General features: G+C 42.1%; 1 protein-coding gene across 1 annotated transcript in view; it reads right to left on the reverse strand.

Moving 5' to 3' along the window:
- VPS33A (vacuolar protein sorting 33 homolog A (S. cerevisiae)) overlaps positions 1 to 13,749 on the reverse strand; it is a 31,610-nt gene extending 17,861 nt beyond the window's left edge. The window contains exons 1-6 of the mRNA XM_008577467.1: positions 13,648 to 13,749; positions 12,083 to 12,148; positions 11,527 to 11,654; positions 10,282 to 10,468; positions 1,504 to 1,620; positions 397 to 571 (exon numbers count right to left, since the gene is read on the reverse strand). Coding sequence (XP_008575689.1) covers positions 397 to 571; positions 1,504 to 1,620; positions 10,282 to 10,468; positions 11,527 to 11,654; positions 12,083 to 12,148; positions 13,648 to 13,749 — 775 coding nt within the window. The remainder of the gene's footprint in view (positions 1 to 396; positions 572 to 1,503; positions 1,621 to 10,281; positions 10,469 to 11,526; positions 11,655 to 12,082; positions 12,149 to 13,647) is intronic.
- Between the last annotated feature and the right edge of the window lie 1,311 nt (positions 13,750 to 15,060).

The raw sequence follows: 15,060 nt of genomic DNA on the forward strand, positions 1-15,060 counted from the left end.
GAAAAAAAAAAAAAAAAAAAAAAAAAAAAAAAAAAAAAAAAAGACCCTTTGGAGGCATGGTCTGATTATTCTGCCTCCAGTTATTTTCTTTTTTCTGATGTTCCTATTTAGTCATTATATATATAAAAAATATATGTAACATATAATATGTATTATATATTATAATAGGTTGGAATATACATACAGACATATACACACATATATACAATTTATGATTGAAATAAGTATGGCTATACAGTTTTTCATGTTCCACATTTATTATTTTAATGGCTCCATAATATTTCATAATGTTCTCAACTATCAGGATTGCTCATGCAACATAAAAATGATAGCCCCCACCTAAAGCATATTTTTATTATATTATCTATTAGTGAAAATAGATCTCACTTTACTTACTGTTCTGAATGCCATAAATTTCATCAATGAGTCCTTCATATGTAAGCTGAGTGGCAAGAGGTGTTAATAAATCCACATTTCGATCAAGCAACAAGAGATTATCAAAAACAGGAAATATTGAATTTTGGCTTCCTGTAAACTCTCTCTTCATCCTGATCATCATATTGGCCACTTGCTAGGAACAAAACATTGGATCAGGTGAAGCCTTCCTGGGAACTAGCAGATTTTAAAATTAGGCTAAAAACAGAAAGACAATCAAAAAAGTAAAAAAGGAGAAAAGCTGTGGAAGACTGAGACTGACAAGAAGCAAGTGGCTATAGGAAAACATTTGCTGTTGGTCCCTCTTTCCAACACTTATAGCTTAGTTAATGGTAGCTGCTATTTCCCAATGAGGCATAAAATCAGATATAGTCTATTCTTGTTATTTGCAGTGGTTATGTTCTATAAAGTCATTGCAAACACTGAATTAGCGAACACTGAACCTTTGCTCCTAGAGGAAATACAGAGTTAGGTTCCTGTGAGCCTCTGGTCCAACTGGTTAATGTGTAAACTTGTTTTATGTGTGTTTCTGTTTGAAGACTCCTGACTTAATACACACTGCTGATTCATTCCACTGAACTCATTGCCAACAGCTCTATAACTGATGCCTGAATGAAGCTCATTGAACACAGATTTTCTCCGTAAAACACATCATAGCCTTCTTGAGCTCAGGAACACTAGACAGCACTTCAGCACTATCCTTGGGGGACATTTTAAACAGCGAAATCAGCAACAAAAAGCACAAGAGTATGAAAAATGTGACACTAAACAGACCATGAAAAGGACACTTGTTTGCCATCAAACAGCTGAATCCAAAAGGCCTTGTTCCACCTCAGCTGGGAACATGCAATGGGGAACTCGAATCTCGCACCACTCTGTGCACATCCACAAAGCACCATGAGTAGTGATTTGGGGGTTAGAAATGGATTTTAGGGGCAAATTTCACAAACACAGATTTTGTGAATAATGAGGATTGACTGTATCTGTTTGTAAGGTTTCCCATTCCTCCCATCTTTTGGGTACTAGGGGAGCCCCCTTCTTTACCACCAGAAAATAGCTAGTTCTTACCCGAGCGCATTCTCCTTTCCCAAAGATCTGAGGGATGGTTCCATATAGAGCCTGCAGGGTCATCAGCCCCTTGGCAGCATGGTACAGGCTCGTCTGGTCGCCCTCCAAGTAGCACTCCTGCAGGGGGAGGAAGGCCTGTTACTGTCAGGCCACAGTCATCTCCTGGGGCATGCCAGGTGCCTGCCTCTGTTCTCGGTGCTGGGATTCAGCAAAGCATAATAAAATCATTTCCTTTTATTTCACGCTTTGCCAGGGAGGGGAGCTGAGCACTCAAGTCAGTTTACAAAGCACTGCTTGGCAGTTAGAGCAGGGGGCCAGCAGCCCTGTGGTTGGGTGCAGCCATGGAAGCAGCTGTCCTGGGCGGAGCTGGGGCTTCTGGAAGGGATGTGTTCACCAGGCATGCCAACTCTTCTCAGTTTTTATCAGCTCTTGAATAAAATGTTGATGAATAAAGACTTACATGGGAAACGGGTTCTCTCACCGACTGGTAAGTGTAAACTTTGGCAGGACATCCTGGGAGAGTCACATGCTATTACACAGAAATGCACATATTCTTTGACCCCCAAAGTCCCACACGCCACACAACAGAATACTTTGCTCTTTGTACAGAGGATGAGGCAGATTTTCACATATACTGACAACAAATGAGAACTACAGTATCTTGAGAAATGAAGTTGAACAACCTTGATTAACTATGATCTCATTTTTATATTTTACTTTATAAAAGATACAAAGTATGTTTAAAGTATACAAAAATATACTTTTTTTTTGCACTAAACAAACCCCACCCCCCTAAATATATACAAATCCACTTGGTAATTGAGAGGGGGTCAAAGCACAAAGTCTCAGGTTGCCTTGCCCTGAATCCCAGCTGTGTCAGTCACTAGCTGTGCTCTAGGCCAGTTAGATAGGCTGGCTGTGCCTCAATTTATTCATCGGTAGAATGGAACATATTTCACATAGAGCAATGATTTAATGGGAAAAATATATGTAAAGCACTTAATCTCAGTACCTGAAACAAATGCTTAATAGTGGTTAGCTTTTATTATTTGGAACTGTTCGGATCATTTTTTACAACCATCATTCATTCGTTAGTCAAAACGGTACATTGCACTAACCCTAATGTGTCTCCTGCAACCAAAGCCAGGAGCAAGGGGACAGTGAGGATCCAAAAACCGAGGAAGCTCTTCAACAACATCATAGAATGTAAAAAAAAATAATAATATTAATAACAAATAAAAGAAACAAAAACTGAGGAAAGAGAGCGGAGCTCTCAGGTACTCTGCCCCTACGGAGGAGAGCTGTCGTGCAAAAAGACATCATGGGAGTGTTTAGCCATTACTGAAAGTGTTGCCAGATGACTATTCCAAGCCTGCTGTATTTGAACATTTCTCTGAATAGGGCAGACCATAATCGGAAATGTGTGAGACACACTTTTTTGGCAAAAATACTTAAAACTCCCCATCAGAGCAGAACTAAGATGAAATTCAAGGAAAAATATTAGGGAACACCTCACAAAACAGCATTTATATTTTATTTAATTTTCAAAAGTTGTATTACTATAAAGACAATCCTTTCATAATTCATCTTTTAAAAAAGATTTAAAGGGCTGGCCTGTGGCTCACTCGAGAGAGTGTGGTGCTGACAACCCCAAGTCAAGGGTTAAGATCCCCTTACTGGTCATCTTAAAAAAAAAAAAGATTTAAAAGTTAACAACAGATATTAATCTTGAAGTTTTGGGTAGGCTATAACTGGCAGTGGGGTGATTCTTTTTTTTTTTTTTTTTCTTTTTGTCTTTTTTCGTGTCCGGCAATGGATCGCAACCCTCAGTGTCGCGCCCATACCGGACCGGGACCGGCAACGGGATCGCAACCCTCGGTGTTGCTCCCACACCTCGCTCAGCCAGTGAGCGGGAACCGGTCTGTATGTGGGATCTGAACCCTCGGCGGGAGCGCCGCCACGCTCCCAAGCGGCGCACTGTAGCAGTGCGCCACCGGGCCGGCCCCAGTGGGGTGATTCTTTGTACTGAAATCCCAACCCCAATTTGTGCTTGTGGAATTCCAACCTATGAGGACATTTTGGGAGGGCCAAATGTTAATACCCACTAACTTTTAAATGCACATATTTTTTGACCCCAAAGTCCCACACACTCCCACAATAGGATACCTTCCAGTTTTTACAGAGAAGGTGGATTTTATGTATACTGATTTTCTTTTTCTTTCTTTTTTTTTTTTTTTAAAGATGACCAGTAAGGGGATCTTAACCCTTGACTTGGTGTCGTCAGCACCAGGCTCTCCCAAGTGAGCTAACCAGCCATCCCTATATAGGGATCCAAACCCATGACCTTGGTGTTATCTGTACCACACTCTCCCAAGTGAGCCACAGGCTGGCCCTACGTATACTGATTTTCATATGTACAAATGACGGCCACGATATTATGAAACATTCAACTGGACAGAACTCTAATCCACTTTTTTTCTTTTTCTTTTTTTGGCAGCTGACCAGTACAGGGATTGAACCCTGGACTTTCTCACTGGATGATATTTAGTATAGGCAAACCAGCAGGATATGGAAAAAAGAGCCAAGAAACTTTCTTGGTTATAAACTAATTGGAAGTACCACTGAGTTCCACTGCCCCAAATCACTTTTTTAAGGTGGTGATCATTGTAACAACATATTGAGGAAGAAAATGATTCAAATAACTTTATGTAGTACACCAGTAGTTCTCAAGAGTTCTAGTCTTCAGAGCAGCAGCAGCAGCGTCACAAACACATAAATCCAAGAAAGAAACATGGATAAATGTGATTACGTTAAAACACATACACGTGGGCTGGCCAGTTAGCTCAGTTGGTTAGAGCATGGTGCTGGTAACACCAAGGTCCAGGGTTTGATCCCTGTACCGGCCAGCCACACACACACAAAAAAACCCAAAACACAATACACACACACACAGCAAAAATCTCTATAAACAAAGCCAAAAGACAAATGGCAAAGGAGGGTAAAGGACAGCCTGCAGATGAAGGGCCCACGTGCACAGGGACCTAAGCTCGAGGTTACTCATGACCACACTGCCTCTAACAGTGTAAGAGAAGAAACAAGGAAATATCCTTCAGAAAAGGACTGGTTTAATAAATTCTGGTACATCCAAACCATGAACACTATCCATTCAAACAAGAAGGAAGAATCATTTTCATATATGGTAGAAAATGACTCCAAGATACATTATCAAGAGAATAATGCAAGATACCCAGGTGCCTATATTATATTATTTTCTACCATTTGTATAAAAGTAAGGAAGGTATTAAATATGAGAGTATTTTTAAAAGTTCATGGGAAGATTTGTACTATCTTTTAATTCTATTTTCCACAAACTTTTTGAAGTACGCTTGTATACTATGAGCCATAGCTGCACACAGCATCACTGAAAAAAAGAGAGTTAGGAATCGTGATTGTTTCTGGGAGGGAACTGGCAGGCAGTCTGAGAACTGGAGTAGAGAGTACTGTAGTTTACTCTTCACTCTGTGCTCTTTTTTACTTAAAGAAATTCACCATCTGCATGGATTATGTTTACAAAACATTTTCAAATCATATCTTTAAAAGGTAAAGTAACACTCTTATGAGAAAATGTGTTAGTTGAAATAAAGATGGTAAATACAGCAAATACATAAAATTATATTGGCAAGAAAACTTTCAGAATCAGGGAAAAAAGGAAAACACATTCACTAATGAACATATGCTGAAAAATAATCAGTGGGGGAAGGTAGTGCTGGGACTACTGGCTATCCATTTGGAATTTATTTATTTGGGGCACTGCTGGGTGGTATGGGGATCCGAACCCTTTACCTTGGTGTTATAAGGCTGCACTCTAACTAACTGATCTAACCAGTCAGTCCTCCATACATAATTTAATTTATCCATATAAATAAGTAGCACACGTCACACCACACACACACACACACACACACACACACACACCACTCACGCACTCCACACACAAATACAAAATTCAAGCTGGATTAAAGACTTAAATATGAAAAGCAAAACTTTAAAACTCTTTTTCAAAAAAGGAAGATTTTATATGTCTTCAGAGTGGACAAGGATTTATTAAGACTCAAAAAGCACCAACTGAAAAAAAAAGTGATATATTTAACTGGCTTAGTGAAGGGCTCACACTTCCTGATTTCAAAGCTTACAACAAAGCTACAGTAATCAAGGGCCGGCCCAGTGGCGCACTGGATAGTGCGCTGCTTGGGAAGCGCGGCGGCGCTCCCGTCCGAGGGTTCGGATCCCACATACAGACCGGCTCCTGCTCACTGGCTGAGTGAGGCGCGGGTGCAACACCGAGGCTTGCAATCCCGTTGCCGGTCCCCGGTCCGGTACGGGGGCAACACTGAGGGTTGCGATCCGTTGCCGGACACGGAAAAAAGACAAAAGACAAAAAAAAAAAAAAAAAAAGCTACAGTAATCAAGACTGTGTGGTACTGGCATAAGGACATACATATATATCAATGGAATAGAATTGAGAGACCAGAAATAAACCCTTACATTTGTGGACAACTGATTTTGAATCAGGGTACTAAGACAATTCAATGAGGAAAATACAGTCTTAGAACAAATGAATAGCTACACGTAAAAAATAAATTTGGACCCCTACTTCATATTATATACAAACTTAACTTAAAATGGGTCAAAGACCTAAATGTAAGAGCTGAAATTATAAACCTCTTAGAAGGAAACACAGGAGTGAATCTTTATGACTGTGGGTTAGGCAATGGTTTCTTAGGTACAACACCAAAAGCACAAGTTCACAAGAGAAAAAAATAGATAAATTGAACAACATCAAAATTAAAAACTTTTGTGCATCAAAAGACATCACTTTCACCAAGAAAGTGAAAAGAATCCACAGAATGGAAGAAAATATTTGGAAATCATATATCTGGTAACAGACTTGCATCTAGAATAAACGTAAAAATTCTTACAACTCTATATACATAACCCAATTTTTAAAATGTCTAAGGAATAAATATTTTTCCAACAGAAAACACACAAATGGCCAATAAGCATATGAAAAGATGACATTAGTCATTACAGAAATGCAAATTAAAACCACAACAAGAGACCAGGTCATACCCAGTAGAAAGGCTAAATTTAAAAAGACAAAAAAAAAGTAAAGGGATGTAGGGCTTCCAGTCAAGATGGTGGAATAGATGGTCCCCAGCGTCACTCTCTCCCACAAATCAACCAATTTACAACTATTAGAAAGCAATGACAGCCAAGCTGGGGCCACTAGAGCTCAGAGGAAGAGGAAGAGAGACCTATGGAGTATATGAAGGCAGGAGAAGCCACGATGAGAGAAAGAAAGGACTGCTCCCACCATTTCCAGCCCCAGCCACTTGAAGGCTGGAGCTGATGAGCACACAGAGCAAGAGCTGGCAAAAGCCACAGCTGTCACCTTCGTATGAAGTTGCTTGGAGGTGGCAGGGGAGAAGAGGGCCTTGGTGGCCCCCAGGCCAGCAGTACCACTAATAGGACTCCTATGGACCCACACAGGAGTGAGGAGCCACAACAACTGAAAAGAAGGAGCCACTCAGAGGCTGGTGAGTCATTGCAAAGGACCAGCACATGGCTCATCCCATGGGAAGTGTTTGCAGCACAGGCAGTGGAGGAGATGGGCTCACTGGGAGAACACTGGGGCACAGCAAGGACAGCTGATCTGCCCCCCAGTCAGCAAAGGACCACTCAGAGGAGATTGGTCAGAAATACAGAATTAATGGGATGCAGTTTGATGAAAAACTCAGGTCCAGATCACAGTTTCTACACAACCCAGGTGCACTGGGTCTCTGGAGAGCCGAAAATACCTATAAAGTCAACCATTCAAACCTGAGCTGCACAAAAATCCTTCTCTAGGAAATCAGCAGCAAAGCAGCAATTTAGCTAAACCACACAGCTCAAGTACTGGTCCTCACAGGAAGTTACCCCATTTTAGAAGTAAGCAAAGGACAAAAAATTAGTTCCAGCCCAGGCACACTGCCAGCGCCTTGGGGCCCACCCAGGGACCCAAGGTATGGAGTAGGGGCCTGGACCACCCCCCCCACAACCAGGCACAATGCCAGCACCAAGGAACAAGCCAAAAACATCATATCCATGTGGGTGGCCCACGACAGCCACCACAATAACCACACTGCTGTGAAAGTGGCTAGATGCCACAACCACCACACAGTTGATCCGCTAGCCACTGGAGTGCATTAACACAAGGAGGGTCACCAGCAGAGACCAAAGAAAAGAAGAGGATGTTTCTCTCTCCACAAAGCCCATTCCAGATTGACAGAAGAAGCATCTGCTCTACGTAATATTGGAGGACCTGAACACCTCTCAGCATTGGACAGGTTATCTAGGCAACAAATCAACAGAGTAACCATTACTCTTTCAGAGGGGGAGAAGAAATCCAGAGCCATGGCAGTGGGGAGCCAAGGGCTTCAGTCACACCCCCCTGATGTCTGCATCCAATGTAGCACTGACCAAACCACCGCTGGAAGTCGCCTGGTCTCTGCTGCCAGAATGAGGGAGGTGCCACAGGCCTTGATCACACCCCCTTTTCCTCCTCTTCCCACCTTATTTCCCTCCACTGTCCCCTCCCCACTTCCCCCCCAACTGCTCTGCAACATCTTAGGATAAGGCATGGAGCTGGGGGAAGTTGAACCCAGCTACAACTACGTAAGCTGCTGTCACTGCCCCAGGTCCCCAGTGGGATCCTGAGGCATAAAGTCAAGAGAAGCCAAACCCAGCCTCAACTAGGCAAGCTGCCACCACCACCCCAGGGACCTGCCAGGGGCCTGAGGCATGGAGCCAGGGGAAGCTGAACCCAACTGCAGCCAGGTAAAGAGCACACCAAAAATACCATTTCCACATGTGTAGCCCACCACAGCCACCACAACTGCCATGGCATTCACAAAAGTGGCTAGTCTCTATAGCAGCAGTCACAGACACTGTGCAGATGGCATGCCAGACTCTCAAATACTGCATTGACACAAGGGAGGCACCAGCAGAGACCAAAAAAAAGAGAAGAGGTCCTCTCTCTCCACAAAGCACACTCCAGAGTAACAGAAGAAGCATTTGATTTATGATAACACGGAGGACTTGATCACACCTGTCTCAGTACTGGACAGATCATCTAGGCAACAAACCAACAGAGGAACAGTTAATCTATCAGATGGAGAGAACACATCTGTGGTTATTAGAGAGGGGAGGGAAAGGGGAAGGGAGGAGGGGAAGTGGAGGAGATTGGATAAGAGGCATAAAGAATAAGTATGATTTGTGACAATGAATATGCTAATGAAAAATAAATTAAAAAAATAAAAAGACAAAAAATAAATTTAAAAAGAAGAAAGAAAACTACAACAATCACAATAATATGTGGGGAAGGAGGGGTTAGCGAGAAATTGATAAGGGCCATGAAAAACAGTTACATTGTTTAATGCTGAATATACCAATTATCCTGATTTGAACATCACATATTTCACACAGGTATTGATATTCAATGCAGTACCACACAGATATGTACAATCAATTAAGTTTCAATAATAATAAAAAAAGTCAGAATAATAAAAGCCAGTGAAATGTTAAACATAGAGTTACCATATGACTCAGTCATATACACCTAGGTATATCCAAGAGATATACTCCTAGGTATATCTAAGAAAAATGAAAACATACATCCACACAAAAATCTGTATGAATGTTCATAGTATCATGATAGCCAAAAAGTGGAAACAACCCATTACTTGTCCATCGACTGATGAATGATAAATGTGGGATACCATTATAATGGAATTCTATTTGGAAATAAAAGGAATCAAGAATTAATACTTGTTGTAGCATTGATACATGCTAAAACACAGATGAACCTTGAAAACATGCTAAGTGAAAGAAGCCAGACACAAAAGACCCCATATTTATCATACGATTTCATTTATAAGAAATCTCCAGAATAGGCAAATCCATATAGACTGAAATAGATAAGTGGTTGCAATGGCTGGGAGAGAAAGAATAAGGAGTGACTGCTGATAGGCATGGGGTTTCTATCTGGGATGATTAAAAGGTTTTAAAAGTAGACAGTGGTGATATTGTACTCTGAATATACTAAAAACCATTGAATCGTATATTTTATAGGGATGAATTTTACGGTACTATGTGAATTATAATAAAAAAGCTACTATTAAAACATTTAACTTTTGGGCCAGCCCGGTGGCGCACTGCTACAGTGCGCCGCTTGGGAGTGCGGTAGTGCTCCCGCTGAGGGTTCGGATCCCACATACAGACCGGTTCCCGCTCACTGGCTGAGCGAGGGGTGGGCGCAGCACCGAGGGTTGCGATCCCGTTGCCGGTCCCGGTCCGGTACGGGCGCGACACTGAGGGTTGCGATCCGTTGCCGGACACGAAAAAAAGACAAAAAGGAAAAAAAAAAAAAACCATTTAACTTTTGGTGTGAAATATCTACGTGATAAAACACATTATGAACAATATTAAAAGACAAGCAGCTTTTATAACCTATAACATTAGTATCCAGAATATATAAAGAATTCCTCAAAAAGAAAAAAATGGGCAAAGAAAATGAACAAGCAATTTGCTGAAGAGAATATCTTAAACATCAATAAACATATAAAATGAGCTTCAGTTCACAGTAATCATGGGATGCAAATTAAAACAGTATCTTGATACTTTCACACTCACAAATTTGGTAAAACTTAAAGTCGGATGTTAAGGAAATGCCAGACTTACTTTGAACGCACCCTCCGATTCCATGGATAAGAGATCCCCATCAAAAGGAATGAGATCTAAGCTATACTCCTCCCTATGAATAAAGGATCCCAAAACACCCAGATCCTTCAACCGCTGTTCACACAACAAGCTACGGCGTGGCACAAACAAAAGGTGGAAATCTCTTGCTGGGCCACGTCTGTCTTCGCTGGAAAGGAAGTAAAATAACATTTGTTAGCTTCTCAGCTCCTTAGAGTCCTACACTATTTTGCTTACTTTATTACTGCCTGGTACACAGCAAGCACTAAGTAAATGCTGATTAGATAAACAAACAAATACCAACTCTCAGACCTAAATTGATACCGTTGGTCTCTCTCTTTTCCCCCTGACGGGAAAGCAGCATTGACTCATGGACAATACTTTGTGGTGCATCCTCTAGCATTCTCTGAAACCATTTACCGGGCATTAAAGCTCTCATGTTTATTGAAACAGGATATCTGTGTCTTATTGAAAACAAATGGCTCTTTACCCAAACCAATGCAGCAACGCAGAGTCTTATATTAAAATGAAAGATCATGGGCCAGCCCATGGCTCACTCGGGAGAGTGCGGTGCTGATAACACCAAGGCCCTGGGTTCAGATCCCACATAGGGATGGCCGGTTGGCTCACTGGCTGAGTGTGGTGCTGACAACACCAAGTCAAGGGTTAAGATCCCCTTACCGGTCATCTTTTAAAAAATAAAAAATAAATAAAATGAAAGATCATTTCTTCTCTCCCTGACAGTAGACTTCCAAAAATAGCTCTGATGCTTTTAAGATCTTAGGGGCTACATCGATCAATCTCACCACAGAGTGCAGACTGGGCTGGGAGAACTTCCTCTATAGACTAGATACTATATAAAATTTTCATCAGCTCTTACTTTTTTGCTTATGAAATTCAAGTACACTATGTTCAGTATATTGAAAAATAACAATTAGAAGGTCTTTTTTTTTTTTTTATTAAAACCAGGATCCTTTCTACTGACACAGGTTCAAACTTTTAGCTATTCTGAAAGAATGGGGTTATATGATACCCCCCAAACTGTTTAAAACAACTTCACAAGTTTCCCATCACCCCTCCTATATTCTTTCATGGCTGTCCCAGTTTTCCAAAGACCACCTTCTAATGCACTGGCAAGAGCGGGTGTTTACAATGAGAAGCAGCTCAGTACATTAAAACCACTATAAGAACCAACCTCTTTTAGACCAAACATAAACTCTGAGATACCTGAGCACATTTTCAGCAATTATATCCATCAATTCTAGTCTGGGTCTGACAAAAAAAATAATATTCTTGACATCAGCTGCTGGCAAACGACTTCCTTTAAGTGTGAACATTTTTTCCACTTCATGTTCCTAATAAAACATACACAAAAGGTTAAGAAAAAATCTGAAATTTACCTATCATTTCTAGACTCTGAAATCATAAACACCGCCAATCAAAAGCACATTAATACTTTATCATCAAAATTTAGATTCCCCAAAGCCAAATATATAAAGGACAAAGTTTCAGGATAAAGCCACTTGCATCAGCATTGAAATGACTCATGTGATAAATATCAAAGACACCAAGTAATGGTCACAAAATATAATGCTAGGATCAGTGCAGAATCATCTGCCAAAGAACCACTGTATTCAAAACGTTAATCACACATCAGTATCAGTACTTACAAAGATCAAATAGCTTTGCAAGCCAATTACTCAGGAGGAAATGTAAAATCATATTATCATTGCTTAAGTGCAGAATTATTAATCCCTAAACAAAATACAAATAGTTCGTTTACCTTCAGTAGTGAATACTGTGCAATCAGGCCAAATGGTCCTGTTAGGTACTCATCCCAAACTATCGCCTGTAAGAAGGGGAGAAACATTCTCTTATTATGGTTAATTTCAGGAACTTCAACAGTATCAATCATACAGAAAATAGCAATCACACACAGTAGGAATATTTCCTTCAAACTCTGAGTTACCAAAATTTTAATTGGCTCTGATCACATTCATATCCTAATGGTCTAAAGAAAAATAGCATCAGGGACAAGTGATGCTACCTACTGTTCCTCACAGGGAAGTTAAGAATCACTGTCCTCAACAGAAAGAAGAAACTATACATAGTTTTCTGTGTATCTGTGTCATGATATTAATGATTAGACTCAACCATATGAAAATTGGCAATTATACAAAATTAAAACCTATGATATAAGCATTACAAATCTTATTTTGACAGAAGAGAAAATTTTTAAAAGCTCAGGAAGTTTAAGTCACTGTCCAAGTCCAGATAGGAACCTTGGACCTTACATACAGTATAAGGGAGTCAAGATTCCACCCTAGGACTTTTCAGCACCACAAATCATCGCTCTGGGCCCCTATGAGCATTTCTGCTGCTAAACTCCAGCATCACTTATTTTTTTTTTATTGAGATTTTTATTTAAATATTGTAGATTAACATTCAGTTGTAAAAAATAATAGAGAGATCCCCTGTATACTTTGCCCAGTATCTTCCAGTGGTAACATTTTGCAAAACTATAGTACAAAATTACAGTCAGGATACTGACATTGACATAATCAGATTTCAGCATCACTGGCTGAGTTTAAACTGGACCTCTACGACTTAGCTTACTTTCTTCTTTCAATGGCTGCTAGCACCCAGTCTACCTCTTGGGGTTCTATTTGCTCCAAGACTGGTTGCTGAAGCTCCCAGTTCTACTTTTCTCTTCAGAGCTGTACTGCTAGTTAGCTAAGAGGGCTGATAAATCCTAAGGGGAGGTGGGGGAGGTGACCACTTAAAAAGAAATCCTATAAAGTTCCCGATCTACAGTTTCTGACACCCCTGTAAGCTGGGTGCTATAACAAGTGAAATAATCCTATTTTAAGAAGGCCAGGTTAAAACCCCAAATAACTACACCTTCTCTCATAATCTGTGTGAGCAGCACATTGTAAGGTGTTGGTGCTTCAGGTACTGACACATATGGTCGTTGTAACGTGCACCGTCCACATCTTTGGGCCAGGCCCGCCCCACCAGTCCCATGCTTCAGAAGGCACCAGATCTGACTCTGGACCAGGAGAGCACTAGACATAAGCCGGCTCGCCAGGGCCTGGGATAACACGCGGGCTTATTCTGCTTCCACAAAACAGTTGCGGTGCCACGCCGACACCCGGCTGTACGCCCAGGCCCTCCCCGCTTCATCGCTGCCGCCTGCACTGGGGTGCGATGAGAAGGGCCGGGAAACGCCTCCTGAGAAGCCCCAAGGGACCTCGTACACTGCGAGTTCAGGCGGTCAGGAGCCGGGTTAGGCCAGGCCAGGCCAGACCAAGGGAGGCGAGCGCGGTGTAGCTGCCTCCCGTCCCTCACCTTGCTTCCCGCGCACTTGTCCAGGAACTCGCGCAGCTCGCGCCGCACTGCTTCGCGCAGCACGTTCAGGTTCACTCGCCCGTAGGACAGGTGCGCCGCCATCTTGCCCCACCGCCCCCTTTCTCCCCCAACTCCAGCCACGCCCGCTTTTTCCTGCGCGAGGCCCCCGGTCACAGTCACGTGACAGATAGCCCACGTGACCGGGTCCTTCACGCTTCGCCAATCCCGGAAACCGGCGGGATTCGGCTTGTCTCGCGTTCCGCCCTAGCGTCCGCCTTTTTCCTGTACCTCGCGGCTTCTTCAGACTCTGCCTCAATCCAGGTCAGCCCACGTGACCGGGTCCTTCACGCTTCGCCAATCCCGGAAACCCGCGGGATTCGGCTTGTCTCGCGTTCGGCCCTAGCGTCCGCCTTTTTCCTGTACCTCGCGGCTTCTTCAGACTCTGCCTCAATCCAGGTGTCGCCGGGCGCTGTGAAGTAAGTTTAAAGATGGAGACTGGATCCCACTCGTCTTGTTAAAAATAGCGACTTCTTTCTAAGCAGTAAGGGTAATTGTTGTAAAATAGTAACGAGGCTAAACTGGAATGGAAATCTTTTAAATTATAGCAATCAGAGGGTCCTTCGGCTTGCAGAATTTACAGATGTGGTCAGGAGCCAAGGGAACCTTTGAGTGGCTTTTCCGTTTTTAAGCCCTTCCTAATAGACTTCTACAGCGACATGGTTATTTCACACAAATACTGTCGCATCTGGAATCCAGGTCCCACACTTGCTTCATCGGTAAATTTCGCACGTTACCTTGTGAGTTGTGAAGATCAGATGTAAACTACATCGTGTAATCCACGTGAAAAGCTTAGCAGGGTGCCTGGAACTTAATTGCTCAAATTATTATGAGGATGACATGCCCTTCAATACTTTGGGGTGGAAATGGGCCATTTGGGATCTGGTAAAGAAACTTGAAAATGTTTGGTCTTCAAGTGCATGGCTCCCTTCATTATCTTTTATACTCTATGTTATGAAGACTCAATAAGCAATCACCATGGAGTCTGAGTAAGTAGAGTGGAATTTGGGAGTGATGCAGAAAAGCATTCAATCAAAACTTCTATTGTCAACTTTTTTTTTTTTTTTTTTAAAGATGACCAGTAAAGGGATCTTAACCCTTAACTTGGTATTGTCAGCACCACACTCTCCCAAGTGAGCTAACCGACCATCCCTATATAGGGATCCGAATCCTTGGCTTTGGTGTTATCAGCACCACACTCTCCTAAGTGAGCCACAGGCCAGCCCTTCAACTTTTTTTTTTGTTTGTTTTTGTTTTTGTCTTTTTCCGTGTCCAGCAACGGATCGCAACCCTCAGTGTCGCCCCCGTACCGGACCGGGACCAGCAACGGGATCGCAGCCCACAGTATTGCTCCCG

Source organism: Galeopterus variegatus, unplaced genomic scaffold, assembly GCF_000696425.1.
Source record: "Galeopterus variegatus unplaced genomic scaffold, G_variegatus-3.0.2 Scaffold1518, whole genome shotgun sequence".
Lineage (NCBI taxonomy): Eukaryota > Metazoa > Chordata > Mammalia > Dermoptera > Cynocephalidae > Galeopterus > Galeopterus variegatus.